This window comes from Amphiura filiformis, chromosome 8 (assembly GCF_039555335.1).
Source record: "Amphiura filiformis chromosome 8, Afil_fr2py, whole genome shotgun sequence".
Lineage (NCBI taxonomy): Eukaryota > Metazoa > Echinodermata > Ophiuroidea > Amphilepidida > Amphiuridae > Amphiura > Amphiura filiformis.
The window spans coordinates 53,773,617-53,789,879 of NC_092635.1; the positions used below are offsets into that span (position 1 = coordinate 53,773,617).

Sequence of the window (16,263 nt, forward strand, 5' to 3'; positions counted from 1 at the left end):
TGAAAGTAATTACAGGGTTCCCATACCTTGAAGCCTTTAAAATTCATGGACTTTTCAAAAACTTTCAAGGTCCAAAATCATGATTTTCAAGGACTTACCACAACAAAAATATCAAGATGCGGCTCTCCATGTGGCACATATTAACGAAAGTGACAGCTCATTTCCACTCCCCAAATTTTGTCAACATTATACTTTACGTAAAATTCCAATTTTCAAGGACTTCGAGGACCTTGTGCAAATTTACAGGACTTTCAAGGACTGCGGGAACCCTGTAATTATATTGAATGACCCACAAGAGGCCCAAAATGAAGTCGCACTGATGACCTCTGCATTATGCAGCAGCAAACCTGATGCAAATATATAAGTCTCCTTGAGTTACGTAATTTTAGATGCTTTTTATTATCTTCATAATGGTAGCATTTGCCCAATACTTACACGGATCTGTACATGGTCTTGTTTCAACATCTAAATTAGTAAGAAAAACTAAACCCATATCCTGAAAGAAAATGAATTTTTATAAAACTAACATTAGTATTGCCAAAAAAGAAAAAAACATTCCAAAATTGTTCATAGTCGTGCAGATTCTACTAGCCTCCAATGTCTTTAAGAAGTATATTTAAAATTTAAAAACAAATCTATAATTTTTGACAATGTACAACACATTACACCCAGATCACAACCAAGCAACCAAAATGTTAAAGTTAGCCGGCAGTATGGATAATAAATCAGGAGGTATAATATTAAAGTTTATTTAGAAAACTCCAATATTAAAATTTGTTTAGCAAACTCCACTCTTCTACATGTGTATATATCTGGAGGTATAATATAAAAGTTATTCAGGTTTTTGTCAAGAAAGTCCCAACTTAACTTACGCTTGCGTAAAATCACATAAGTGTGTCCAAGCCATACATTATGTAACCTGCAACTAGCATAAGTGCGAGCACATCATTCTATATACACAATGTTATTTTCACCAATTATACACCGAACACTACAGTAATGATGAACATGTTATGTGTCAAAATTCAAGTATTGGACCAACATTATCTCCAGGCATATATCAGGATAGAGCTTTGTTTCTAGAGCGTATCTCGTCTCAAATTGAGTAAGGCCATGTTAGATTTTTCTGAAGTGGCAGATTTGAATCGCACACGCTAACCTAATCCTGTGGGCCATATACACATGCATAAAAGAGTAATTTGTCCATACGCTGACAATACAATCTTGTACATGCACTGATGGCACTCTGAGCAACTGTTAACAGCTCTCAACTTGAGATGAGACACAGTATAGGGTATTTGGACAGACCAGTGTCCGTCATATTAACACCCAGTGTTAAGCTTATACCCACACATTCATGGTTGATCTGCGATTCCATTCCAATACCGTATACATAATGCAATAGAAAAATTGAAAAAAAAAACACACACCCAAATTAGTTACTTACCTGGAATGAATGTGAAGCATCATCATACTCGACGCCTGAAGATGGGAGCAAAATGTATCTCTTGCGCCTTCTGAAATCCACCCCACGCCACCACCAAGGATAGCTATTAGGACAGTGAGTGCTATACTCAAGCTGGCCACCTGAATCAGATAGCTGGTATTTTTCCAGGGCCGAAAATATCTGAAATGGTTGAAGGTATACTGATTATGAATCAATAAGATTAAGGTAATGGGGCTACGCATACAGCACAAGAACAAATAAACACATTGGGGAACGAGTGCATGCTACAAGAGTAAACTGAATATAATCAATAAGAAAGAACAGTTTACCAACCTAAAGTGTTACAATTAAACAAGACAACAAATAAACACATATCACGACCGGTACACAACCCAACTTGGGAAAAAAAGCAAGGGAATGTGCCGGCATGGGATTCGAACCCACAACCTTCCAATCTCTAGATGGACTCTATCCTTTACGCTACCAGCTCCCACAGATAAACGGTGGGTTACATTCTTTTGTTAATTTTTATGTTGCTGAATGTAAACTCACCTTATCTTTAGAAATAGTATTATCACCACCTAAAAGATGGACACTCTTGTCAACAATACCCAATGCACAGAGTGAGTTAGGGGCTGCAGACACAGTAAGCTGGGTTGTACTACCTGGTTTAGCTTCTTTTTCTGCAAAGCCAATCTCAACCTGTGAAAGTAGAGGATATAACAGATATAATTGGCAAAGTCTTCTTTTCTTTACAATTTTTCAAATTCTGGTCACCTCTAATCAATACAGAAGCTAACATTTGAGAGAAAAGTTAGGTAACTTTTATATCTGTCTCTAAAATAACGAGTTACTTCTTGTCCCCCAGAATAGCTCAGAATCTGGTTAGACAATGCATTTAAATATAATATATCTACTAAACTGACCTCTAACATAATCATTGTTTCCATGAAAAAGTGACTATAGTCTATCTACCTGGAGTCACAGGCACTAGCTTTGAAATTCAGCGTGTTCTATGTTAACTTAGCGTTACTTGGTGCATGCATCTTTTATGTGTGCATAACTTCAAAGCTAGTGCCGGTGACTCCAGGTAGATATATAGACTATACATAATCATTGTTTCCACAAAAACGGATATATGTCCATGATATATCATTTGAGTAAGCTTAATACTAGCATATTACCATGTTTGCTGCATGTTACAATCGCCAAATTGCATGGACTTTTAATAGAACAGATATCATGTTTTTGATGAACTTAACACACATTTTACGAATGCACATAGCAATGCGATAGTGACACAAACCTTGTTTTTGAACGCTGGTTGAACCTTAAAGCTCATAGCATCAGCCACCACCTCCCCATCAGGCCTGATATAATAAGCCAAAACCCGCACAACGGGTGACATATCCGCAGTCACTCGGAATGTCCGCTGGACTTTACGCAACTCTCCCGGCAGTGCAATATCCACATCAGGCTGGCATTCTCCTGGGTAGTCCATGTATAACTCTGGATAGTCTTCATTGCATGCCTTGGATCTCAATTCACAGTGGCTACCATAGGTCTTACCATCTGATCCACACACTGGGGCATATATCAGCGGACATATTTGAGGACAAAGTGGTTCTGGCGAACAAGAAAACATCAAGAATTTTTTAATTCAATCTATTGAAGACCGAATCAAAAAGACTAGTTTGCATCTGACAGCAGGGCAAAGGCGCTGTGTGATTGGTTGCTGATACGCGCAATGTGGCATTTTGGAGTTGGTTGACAGGACTTCATAACGCAGACAAGTCTCTTTAATTCAGTTTTCAATTATAGCAAAATAAGTCAGATGTTACTGTCCTTACTTTCTTCTACCTTCACCTAACAGGTAGTGTAAACTATTCTTTTTTCTAAATCCCTTAATTTAGACAAACTATTTTGATTTTAATTCAACCTGACAGTTGACTTGCGCTTTTTGTTACACGACTCCTCAATCAAAAATCATATGCACACAAACTTCACATTTCAGTGATCCTCAGGATCAGACATAGGGCCACATGACCCACCCCCCCACCCAAACATTTTGAAAAATATCATTCAAAATAGCTGAATAATGGCCAGTGCCCCTCAAGCAGGCTTGGTCCCCCAATCAAATGACTACTCACTGTACATCTGGGCTAACGATCACAATTCATCCACTGTCAGTGCTGTTTGTGTAAGCTTACTTGTGTCAGATTACAGTCTGAACATTGCCATGTCATCCACAACTGAAATCTTATTTATTGGTCATATTAGGCACAAAAAAAAAGGTTTGTCTCAAAGCTCACGAGAAATTTAAAAACAAATGCGAAATGCGAATTTTTTTATTTTTTTTATTCCTGACTTTTTTTCATGGTATTTTGAGAAAAAAAGTCTGATTTTCGTCGAATAAAAAAAAATTCCGCATTTGTTTTTTGTCAAATCGTGGGATTTTACAAACGCTGCGCAAGCTTTGAGACGAACCTTTTTTTTTTTTTTTGGCCTTACGAGTTTAAAAATATTGGATGAGATGTAGTTAAGTCTAAATTAAAACTCATTGGGCATAGAGCATCCAATTCTATCATTATTACACACTTAGATTTATCAAAACATGATAATAAAGGTTATTGGGACCAAATACTGCTTGAAATTCTTACAAATTTGTGGTGCCCGCATTGAATGACACAATCAAGCCACACTTTTCGGACCATAAGGATAATTTAAAATTGGTGTACAATACCTGGAGGCTCGACTTGGATAGTCTCTATGCAAGCAAATCCACCGCAGAAAGTTGGACAGCACCGTGCAGTCTTGTTGCATTCATTATCCACTTCGCAAAGATTGGCACAGACACCAACAATAGCTTCACCTTCATCTACTGGTGGACATTCACCCACATGACCAGTGAATGGATCTGACACAAAGCACAGACAATAAAAAGATATAAATGGCTTATTTTAAATTGTAGAATGATCCTTGCTAAAGACCCTCCAAACAAAAAAAGATGATTTTCATTTAGTAGCCTTAAAGCAATAATATGCAATTTGTATAAAGAAATTATAATTTAGACGCAAGATAAATAGTGATATGTACACAGTTTATACGTCACTTATTCAATGATACACATGAGCTCACATGTACAAAATGTGTCGACCATCGTTCGGTCGATGAACTTGGAATAAAACCAGAGATCTCTGGACATAATATAAAAACACATTTGACTGTAATTAAAGCACTTCAGGCCTAGTCTTTCACATGGTACTTTGGTACACTATTGGGCATTACAATCATGCAAAAAGTAGAAATTCAAACAAATTGAGGGCGTCGCTGTTAGGTAAATAATGCATGCGTTCTGCGATGTTAATGCAGAATGCGCGAGCCCCGCACCCTATTTCATACACAAGGAAAAAGATTTTTGCTATTTCTATAACAAAATTGTCACTAAAAATGTTGGCAAATTGAAAGCAAATACAAAATGCATCAACCCATAAGAAAGTGAACTCATCCGAAAGCACTGCACAAACTATGTGGAGTGCGCACCCGTGCAATTATTTGACTAACATTTGCTCTGCTTGGTTCTCACTACCTAGGAGTGTATGAATCAACTAGATCCAACATAAATTATTTGAGAATAGTCGTAAAGTTTACCAGTTGTAGTTGGGGCTTCATCACTACATGGTCCTTCATATGCCATGGTTAAGCCTGGTGTATCGCAGGCTACCGAATCTAACAGACAGGCGTTTGAATAGGTTTCTCCATCTGAACCACACACAGGGTTGTACTCCAGTGTACATAATGTGTTGCATTCTGGAATAACAAAGAACATATAAATATAAACTTGATATCATGGGATTTAGGCATATCATCTTTCATCAAATGTTTAAGGGTACACAATGTATTGTTGGTCGAAGCAGCAGAAAAATTATCTTAATCAATTTATTATTGAACATTAACACTTTGATGCTTTGCAAAAGTTCATTCTACAAATCATATTCTTGCATGATATATTGTTGTTAATGAGTTATGTACGTTTTACAAAAGTGTTGTTGTTTCAGCCCTCTTTACAACATAACTCAAGAACGACAGGACCTATGAAAGTTTATCTGTGGTATTTGAATTCTTGCTATTCACAATAAGGGCGCCGCCAGCGGTTGCGATGTAATCGTGATGTATCATGGGAAAAGGTCGACATCCAAGTCCGCGCAATACGAATATTACCATGCTATTACATAGGAACATGTGACAATATTTTTTAGTTTGTCAATATAACAGTATTACACGCAAATCGATAGAGAAAAAAAATTATTGTGCACATTTCAAATCACATTATTAAGTATTATTGAGTATCGATTCGCGTGTAACACCTTTATTTTGACAAACTAAAAAAATATTGTCACATGTTCCTATGTAATAGCATGGTAATATTCGTATTGCGCGGACTTGGATGTCGACCTTTTCCCATGATACATCACGATTACATCACAAACCGCTGGCGGCGCCCTTATTGTGAATAGCGAGAATTCTTCTACACATTCGCTATGAAATGATCAATGCAATTTTTGCCAAAGCTCAACGATCACTACCATTCGCAAGATGCTGTGAACTACCAAATCGCAACAGTTTAAAATATAACACAGCCTGCCTCCTATAGTCTGATGGCATCTATAATAAAGTGGCAAGTTTTCAGTGATTTAAACACCCAAATTCCATGATTTTCAATTCAGTGGTTTCATTAGAAAGGATGGAATGCCCAGGCTAGGTAGGCCTACAGAAGATGTGCACCGCTAAAAAATCGGGGTAAAAAGAAGTTACTTGCATTATATTTTTAGTTTAGGTTGATATCTTTGAAGACATTATATTCTCATTATTTTTTCTTCCTTTTTCCTTTTCATTTTTCTCAAGGAAAATCATGTTTTGTGCGAATTTCTATTTCTGCTTTTTTCTTAAATTCTGTTGATTTTTCTGTTTTTTCGTGACACTTCCTACTTCAATCTTTAAGGTACAATAAAGTACAGCATTTTGTTGAACCTTTGCATGTTTTGACTTACTTGAGCACTCTCCAGTGTAATCCACCTGAATATCAACTTGACCTTCACAAGCAGCTTTTTTAAGAGAACACTCATTGTCGTAAGTCTGTCCATCTGTTCCGCACACTGGGAAAAAGATCTCCAAGCAAACTGTTGGACATTCTGCTTTAAAAAACGATATAATACAAAGTGATATTAAGTCTTCCTTATCAATGTTTTCATGCACTTCAAAACAATGGCAAAAATAATAAAAGAAATTAACATTATAAAATGTATTAATCCAACTTCTTGATGCAAAAAACTCTTATAAATATTTCCTACTGAGTGTTAATTTCTTCCAGTAAGGCGACAAAAAAAGAAAACCCTGTTCAACGGGCCCGACCGACCCAGATTTTGAACAAATTGGGAAAAAAAATTCCTGTACAAATGAAGTCTGACCGACCAACCCTTCTTGAAAGATCCGTCCGCCTGTAGAACAGGATTTTATTTTTGTCGCCTAATTGCAATTGTTTTTAAGTGTAACAATACTTTTTTTGTGCCTTGTGTATTTAGTGATATGTTAGTTTAAGTAGTCCATATGGGACTGGTCACATCCAGAGAGACCTTAAGTTTGTCTCATTCAAAGTTCCTTTTCATTTTATTTTGATAACCTAATAATATGATAGTATTGTTACGATTGAGAGCAACCAGATTTGATCAAAAATGGTAGATAATTCATTAAATCATATAGTTTCTGTCAAATTTTAATTTCGTTATTCTTTTCCACAAATTACAACGTAATATTAGTAACAACTGTCAGTAAGGTTTTCTGTGAATTTTACACTGAACAAAATGAGATGAAATGAAAGAAAACCAATTTATTGACTTAACTGAGACATTAAATCAAAATTGCTTTCTTGTCATATAACAAATTTGGCTGATTCAAAATATTTAAACATTGAAAATATACCAACAAAACAGATTTGAAAAACAAAAAACAAAACAAATTCATTTACGAAGATAATATAGTATGGTTTCAATGTTTTAATGTGCTATTTAAGTCTAATTTAGTCAGTTATAATAAGTTGTCTGCCAACAAAAGCCTCTTTTCGATATACCCAGTCCCATATACAATCATGTTTATAATAAAAATACAGCTATAATCTGACCGCTATCTACAAACTAAGATCAAATGCAACATCAATTAGATTCTTCAACATACAATTTGTCACATGGTCTGACCCTACCAGGCTGCAATGGGCAATTCTAGTTGAAATCCACACACCCCTTACGGAAGACATGGCCTTAATCTCCAGCAAAACTAGTTAAGAATGTCATGATTTCAGCAGCATTAGCTTGGTTACTCGGCAAGATGATATGGAGAGTTTTTAACATTGGGCTGATAGATCAGACCATGTCACACATTAGAAAATGACAATGAAATTACTAGAAGTTGCTAAAATATGACATTGGATTGCAGTATGTATACCATTTTCCGCCCTGATGTGGCAGTGACATCGGTGTGCACTTCATTGGACACAGCTACAAAGCACTGGCGTACCCACTTAAAGACACCGCATAGATGCACGCAAGAAACATGCCTCAACGATTTCACATCACTGTCACAGACCTGCCAACCTACTGAAGTCAGAATGAGGGACATTCAGGCCAAAACCTTGTACATGTACACAAACCAGGTAACGACAAATTCAAAAACTTTAGGTGTGCAATGCTTTCAGAATTCAGTGAAGGTTTTGCAGGTCTAAATTTATCACAATAGACTAAAGAGAATGCTATAGCAAAATTTTAAAGTGAAAATTACATCATTTTCTGCTGTTCTTACATCTAAATTTGCCATCACTGAAATTTTTAGGAAGTAGGACTGTCCTTCTTTTTTTTTTACTTTGGAAACCCCTAAATGAGGGACAGTCCCTCAAAATGAGGGACAGTTGGTGGGTCTGCTGCCACATCAGGGTGAAAAATGGTTTAGTTAACATTTTTAATTCTACAAGATTCCAATGCTGCAATGGGCTATTCCAGTTGAAATCCATACACCCCTATGGAAGACATGGCATTAATTGGCCACACCGAGAGTGTGAATTTCAAATGGGGTTACCTACCCCATTTCTGTCTTCCACAGGGGATGTATGGATTTCAACTGGATTAGCCAATGGACATTCACATACATCATTCTTAAGCAATCACAAGCAAATATGCAATCATCAAGGAACTATGCAGAAAGTTTTGTTTAGTTCTACATGCACACAATGCTGCAACAAACAATACACATTTTTCAATGAGTACATATACTATTTGCATCATCTAATCACAGAAATTTTGAGAAAAGAGGTCTATTTAGATCCTTGTGGATCCAATGCTGCAACAATCATTCACATATAAAGCATCTTTGAGTACAAAAATACAACGATCAAGGCATACAGAGAGAAAATAGACGTTAATACTCTGATCAGCTCATAATAGGCGGGACTCATAACATTGTGGATTGATATAGAATGGCATATACAAAGCTGGGCACAGCACCTGCACGAACCACGCTTTGTGTATCGCTTGACTCATGCACACTTTATTGAAGTTACGCAGGCATATGTTGGGACTTAGTTGCCACTGGAGGTAACAAAAAAACAAATAATTCTCACCTATTACAAGCTGATCATAGTCATCTTGGCGTATTTTGGGGGGCTTTAGGTTTAGCCCCGGGTCAAAGTAGGGGCGGCAAAAACGAAGGGCGGCGGAAGAAGAAGGGCGGCAAAAACAATTTTTTTTTTCTCTTCAAACGACTGAAAAAAATTGGGTCTGAAACCTTTTCGGGCTGTTAAGGAAGGGGCGGCGAAATTGTTTCTTCTTCAGCCCCCCGGGGTTGGGGCGGCCACTGTACGCCACTGATAGTATAGTGGGAGAAAGTTGGGAATGCTATGCCATTTGTTACTTCTGGTGCAGAAACGAAGAGTACCTCTTGTTTTTTAGTAGCGCAATATCAAATTGTATGTCACATTCCTAATATCTGTTGTGGTACACACTCTCTATTGATTTTTAAACACAGGGTGCAATGGGAACGCCAATGTATGCATATTGACAAGAGACACTGCAAAAGAAACTTTACAAGAAAGCATGAGAACAGAGCTGGGGTGTAATAACAACAACCCGGAGGTCAAAGGTTTTTTGGTAAGACACACATTGCAGTATAGCAGCACAATTGAGTACCTCTTGATAGTTTTTATTAGTGCAATAGCAAATTGCATGTCACATTCCTAACATCTGTTGTGGTACACACTCTCTCTTGATTTTTAAACACAGGGTGCAATGGGAATGCAAATGTATGCATATTGTCAACAACTTTGAAGACAAGAGACACTGCAAAAGAAACTTTACAAGAAAGCATGAGAACAGAACTGGGGTGTAATAACAACAACCTGGAGGTCTAAGGTTTTTTGGTAAGACACACATTGCAGTATAGCAGCACAATCAACAAGCGCATCAACCTTGAACTGTAAACAACACTAGGGACATTTGAAAGCTTGCAAGCAACTTGACTAACACACAGACAAACAAACATTTGTAAACCTGTTTTATTGCAGGGACCACGATAAGCCAGCTTCAGTTGGGGATCCATACACTCCACACGTTTCAAAGTACACTCGTTTGGGAACGTTAATCCGTTACTGCCGCACACAGGGTCAAAATTATAATCACAGACAAGAGGGCATGAATGGGTGGAAGGTTCTATGGCAATTATCGTTCTTGAGGTATCTTTATCAACTGGTGCAGCTGGGGTGGTGATGTTTTCCAACGACACTGGAGTAGCAGAGACGGAGCTTGGGACAGAAATGGTAGACTTTGTTTCTATGGAAACGGAAGGATCTTGGACTTGCGGGCTGGTGCTATGTGAGATAGATGCCATGCTGAGGGTGGAAGGGGTTCTTTGTATCTCCATGTTCATGGTGTCTATAATATCTGTATATGGCTCTATTGAGTCACCAAAACTTGTGTAAGAATCTGTTCCTGCACTAACGGATGACACTGACAATTCATCGATTCCAATATTTTCATATAGGGCTATCAAATCATCAATACCTACATCAATACTTGAAATCAATTCTTCACTTCCTAAACTATTATATACTGAATCAACACTTGCTAAATTTGGAGAAACCGTATCGAGCGAGAAAGATACACTTTCGCTTCAAATATTGGGCTATTTGTCAAGGCCTCAGAAACTTTTAATGGGGCATTAATATCAGTAATGGGTTCCTGAATTTTGAACTTGGTTTCAGTTGTTGAAGGGCTTCCTGTTGACAAGATGATTTCTGTTGAGACAAAATGGTGAAATGATGTGACAAATGTGAGAATGTGATAAGTATGCAACTATAGTGACCATAAAGGTTGTCTGTAGAAAGTTGAACACTTAACTACATGGTTTGAGAGTGTGCTGTGCATATTGCTGTACACTAAACAAAGAAACGTCGCATAAGTGGAATTGAAAAGTTAACCAGTAAGAATAAAACAAGATGCATGATATCTCTCTTATTTTAATACTACTTCTCTCATAGCTGTGCAGTCTTATCTCATCTTAAATATGATAATGGTAAGTTTGTGGAACTTTTCTGATCCTTGTTTATTAAATTAGCTATTCCAGTTGAAATCCATACACCCCCTGTGGAAGACATGACCTTAATCTCCCACACAGGGAATGTGAATTTCAAATGGGGTTACCTAAATATGGGAACTACATTTGAAATCTACACCTTCTGTGTGGGAGATTAAAGTCATGTCTTCCATAGGGAGTAATGGCTTTCAACTGGAATAGCCCAGTTAACCATTGCATGGTAGTATATGACAATCTATTCTGGTCGTTGCCTGGACATCAACCTTTAAGATGAGACAAAGTATGGCTATTTGGATGGCAAAGGTGCAATGATGGTGGGTTATGCTTTGAGGTACATTCAACATGTATGTGCAAACCAAGCAAAATAAAACAGCGCCTAGTGAAGTCTTGGTATTCAGGTTCACCATGATCATACAAAAAATGCAGGAACGAGCAAAAAATAGATTTATACCAGAAAGGGCATCATATTACTAAGTTGTCCAGGAAAGGATGTCAAATTTGCTATAGAAATTCCAGTAAAGGTGTCGACATTATCCATGATACTCCTGGTAGGAAAAAAATCTGCACGACATATGAAAATTAAACTTGATTTCTGTGAAGTTGTGGAAAATACAGAAAATCAGGATTACATCTGTCACCGGTGGATCCTATAAAGGGGATTTCACTCACTACTTTTGGATCCGGCAAAGGATCACTTCCTGAACCACTTGTACAAACATGCTGAAATCCAACAAAATACCAAGACTCTGTCCTATAAATAATACACTGGTTTTAACCTTTTTGTATTTTCATTTCATCGGTAGTTTCATTGCACGATCCTACGTGGCTTAATGTCAAATTGAGTTCGGGTTCCAGACACTGATGTCGTCTCAGGGCGCATTCATTAGCAAAGGTCCTTCCGTTGGACCCGCATACTGGCTTAAAAATGTAACCACACGCAAATGGGCAAGGTAGTGCTGAGGGAGCGAGAAAGAGTGGCAAGAGTGGTGTTAAAATCAAAAGAAAATATGATTCATGATTGATGGTGTGCCACTATCAAGCAGCAACATTAAGGAACATCACTAACCTCCAAACATCAGGTAATTAAAACATTATATTGAAGCATCATTTAGGAATGCAGAAGGTTCCCCTCATATGCTACTGCTTTCACACTTTTCTCCTGTGCAGTGGCGTAGCAAGGACTTTTTCAGAGGGTGGGGGAAGGAGCAGGGCAACTTTCAAAGGAGGAGGGTTGCTATATTTGATGAAAATTGACAAAAATGGCCTAAAAAAGTAAACAAAAGCAACCCACAAGGGGAGACAAGAGGGGACCACACTTCTGTACCTTGTACCTTGTACCTTGTAGAATTTCTCCCCGTAGACCTCCTCGTGGAAGTGAAACACAGGGCTGACGAGAGTGTGGGGCGCTAATGTTTACTTCTGGTCGTCGTCGTTGAGGTCTGGTCCACTTCTGAAATAGCTTGTTGACAGGGTTCAGTGGATTTGATGTCTACAGTAGATTGGGGTAATTGGTTCCAAGATGAAATTGTCAAGGGGAAAAATGATGTAGCGAACTGGCTTGTTGTGATGAAATTAGAGTTGCTCTGGTATTGTTGGTTGTGCGTCCGTCTTGGTCTGTCAACTTTCTTGGTGGTGTATCTATTCAATTCAAGCTCAAATCCACCATGAATTATTTTGTGAAAAGCACATAAACGTTGCTTTTCACGTCTCTGCTCCAAAGTGTTCCAATTTAAGGTTTGAAGCATATTGTTCACACTTGATTTTCTTCCATAGTCTCCTAAGACAAAGCGTGCAGCGCGTCTTTGCACCATTTCGAGGAGTTTTGTGTTTTCTTTTGTGACTGGATTACATGCTATCGAGGCATACTCGAGGTGTGGTCTAACCAAGGTTAGATACAGCTTCTCTTTAACACCTTTGGAGCAGTTATAAAAGTTCCTCCTGATGAAATTGAGCACTTTTGTTGCCTTAGTAGAAGCATGTTTTGTTTGCTTGTTCCATTTGAGATTGTTTTCAATATGCACGCCTAGATACTGATGATTTGTAACTTCTTGAAGATGTTCCCCCATCATGGTGTAGTTTGCACTCCCTGGAGTTCTTTGTCTTGATATTCTCATGACATTGCATTTTGCGGCATTGAACTTCATGCCCCATTTATCAGCCCAATTTACCAGGCTATTCAGGTCTTGTTGAAGAGACTCTTCATCCTTCTGGTCTGAGATGGTACGGTAGATAATGCAATCATCAGCGTAATAATCTTGCCGCCGCTTTTACGGAGTCCGTGATGTCATTAATAAAGAGTATGAACAGGTGAGGCCCCAATACTGTGCCTTGTGGGATACCACTCAATACAGGCATCCAATCTGATGTTTTCCCATTCACAACAGTCCTTTGGTGACGGTTTGTGAGAAAGGATTCAATCCAGTTGAGCGTTTTATTTCTAACCCCATAGTAGTTTAGCTTCTGTAATAGCCTACGGTGCGGAACTACATGTACATCGAATGCTTTGCTAAAATCAAGTATAGCAATATCACAAGTCTTTTTGTCGTTGTGTGCTTCAGTCAGGTCGTGAATCGTGGCGATTAACCGCGTTCAAGACGATCTGCCGCTTCTAAAAGCGTGTTGGAAATCAGTGATGATTGAGTTTGCTGTTAAATACTTCATAAGTTGGCTGTCCAGGATATGCTCCATCAATTTACAACACACGCAGGTTAGTGAAACCGGGCGGTAATTTGCAGGGTCACTCTTTGAGCCCTTTTTAAAGATGGAAGCTATATTTGCTCTGCGCCAGTCTTCTGGTAAAATACCCTGGTCGTATGATTGTCTAAAGATGAAGCTAAGAACAGGTGCAATCTGGGGGAGCTTCCTCTTTTCCTCTGACTATGCCGCTGCTCCTGCGACCTGTCATCTCAAGACTTCTGTACATATTAATTGGTAGTCATCAATAAGAGCAAGGTATTAAGAGTAGGATATTTACAATCTTGGTACAAGCATGACTACCTGTGGAAGATTTTGGAAATATCTTCCACAGGGGGAGTATGTTTTTCAAATGTTATTAAATAGGTCAGGGTTATACATTTTGAAATCCTTACTCCCCCTGTATTATGGCTTTACCTATATTTTCCACAACTGGAATGAGTATTACAAATGGAAGTTACCCAATTGTCTATTCTATTCAAAACTCCTTCTCCCTCTGTGGAAGACTTTAGCTAAATCTTCCACATGGGTAGTGTGGATTTTAAATGGAATAGACCAATCTAAACTTACGTTCACATTCAGGTTGACCTCTGATTCTAGTTCCTTCAAGCTCCTCTCCAATTTCGTTAACACACCAGCAATGACCTGTGCTTCCATGACATTGCCTGGACTCATATTCACCAGTTTCTGTACACTGTGGGATGAATCGTCCTGGAATCAGCGGACCTGCTTCTGAAGCTTCTCTCTCACACTTGGATGGCTCTGTCAATGGATCATAATGAGAGCAGTCTATGAAGTAACAAATATCTATGTGTAATTAACATTCCAAATATCTATTTGTAATTAACATTCCATATGCCCATCATTGTAATAGCTTCCTAAAAACTAGGGCTCAATCGGTATGGCATTTGTCTACCGATCCGGTATCCAATATCGATGTTGTAATATCGGCCGATATTTTCGATATGATCCGATATCAGTAAAAAAAAATAATAATAATTTTTTTTCAAAGTTTTTGGCGATTTTGGAGAACCACTGGACCTAAAGTGCTAGAATCACTCACAGTTAATTTGAAAAAAGAAAAGAAAAATATTTTACGGTGGAAGACAATAATAAATAATAAATATACTATAAAGATATATGTAAGTGATTATATTAATACAACCAATCAGGAAAGAGGATAGAAAACTAAGCTCAGGTATCAGTTATTAAATTAAAGCTAGCTGGCGAGTGGACGTACAGTGCACATGGACCTATTCAGAACATGTGAGTATCTCCTATACAGAATTAGCATATGGATGCAAATTAGTCATCTCATGCAATAGTGGGGCAACACCTTGGGACATCATCTGTAGTGCATGCACTAATGGTCTTTGATTGAAGACGCCTTTTTTGACAATCCAACCATTGCTTACAGATGAATTAGTTATCATATTGCATCATGTTTTCCAACATTTTTGGAGTAGAGCATCACAAAATTATTTTGTGTGCAGAGTGTAATACCATTGTAAGTGCAGTAGAATGCAATAGCTACCATTTGCAACTTTTAAATAAATATCCTTACTTTGATCTACAATACTTTAAGAGCCTTAACAACCAGTACACGTAAAGGTGCTATCTTGGGTTAGTGGCCATCAGGAAAGTACAGTGTTGCCAAAACTTTTCAGCGTCAAGGCCGGGCGCATTGGCTCGCCAGGCATGATAAAGGACTCTCAAGTAGCCCAATTTTAAGCTTCCAAAAAGCGCCTAATACCGAATATTTGGGCGGATTTACCCTAATTTAGAACGCAAAACACCCAATTGGGCGGAAAAGCACTTGACTTTAAAACTTCCGGTACTTACTGGGAATTTACTGACCGATCAATAAATGGTCACAAAACCCATTGTAATTTCAATTTGAAGCTTCAAAGACTCAAAACCTTTATAAATCGGCTAAATTGAAAGGAAAATACATAACATTAGTGCCGCGGCCTGAGACTGGCAAAAGTAGCCCAATTTTAAACAAGTAGCGGCATGCTTTTTTGAGTAGCGGCAAGTGATCACCAAGTAGCCCAATTGTGCGCCTAAGGCGCGGCGTTGGCATCACTGGGAAAGTAATGCAGCATTTCAAAAACTTGCAATGATGGGATTGTGCTCCAAACAATAGGTGTTATACATAAGGCAGCTATTACATTCTACTGCACTTATGATGGTCTTGCACTCTCCTGACAATTTGCACTTCTTTGTTGATATTCAAGATCACTTGATTGAGAAGGATGATCAGGCATAAGCTTACAAACATCAAGTGGTTTAATACCTCAACATTTCCCAAGAAATAAGACAAGATAATAAAGATTCACTTATATCCCATGTCATGTATAAAATTGCAAATAAGGTGATGTGACAATGAAGGTGTTTTAAGCCCAAGGAAGTTAAAATCAATCAATAAAAAAGACCTTCATTTGTCTGCTATCCTCAGTATAGATGTCTGTGTCACTGTCCGACAAATA

The 16,263-nt window shown here is 38.0% G+C and overlaps 1 protein-coding gene across 20 annotated transcripts in view; it reads right to left on the bottom strand.

Moving 5' to 3' along the window:
• The window catches only part of LOC140159218 (alpha-2-macroglobulin-like), a 206,635-nt gene that overhangs the window by 155,488 nt on the left and 34,884 nt on the right, over positions 1–16,263 (bottom strand). For 18 of the 20 annotated variants that reach the window (XR_011859857.1, XR_011859858.1, XR_011859856.1 and 15 more), the window contains 9 exons: positions 14,345–14,536; positions 11,857–12,036; positions 6,499–6,639; positions 5,099–5,257; positions 4,191–4,364; positions 2,754–3,073; positions 2,000–2,149; positions 1,448–1,627; positions 436–496 (listed from right to left, as the gene is read on the bottom strand). Coding sequence is in view for 17 of the 20 variants with exons in the window: in XM_072182612.1 (XP_072038713.1) it covers positions 436–496; positions 1,448–1,627; positions 2,000–2,149; positions 2,754–3,073; positions 4,191–4,364; positions 5,099–5,257; positions 6,499–6,639; positions 11,857–12,036; positions 14,345–14,536 (1,557 nt within the window). In the remaining 3 variants the exon portion in view is untranslated. Of the gene's footprint in view, positions 1–435; positions 497–1,447; positions 1,628–1,999; positions 2,150–2,753; positions 3,074–4,190; positions 4,365–5,098; positions 5,258–6,498; positions 6,643–11,856; positions 12,037–14,344; positions 14,537–16,263 lie in introns of all 20 variants that reach the window. The other 2 variants (XM_072182617.1, XM_072182616.1) reach the window with 2 other exon arrangements.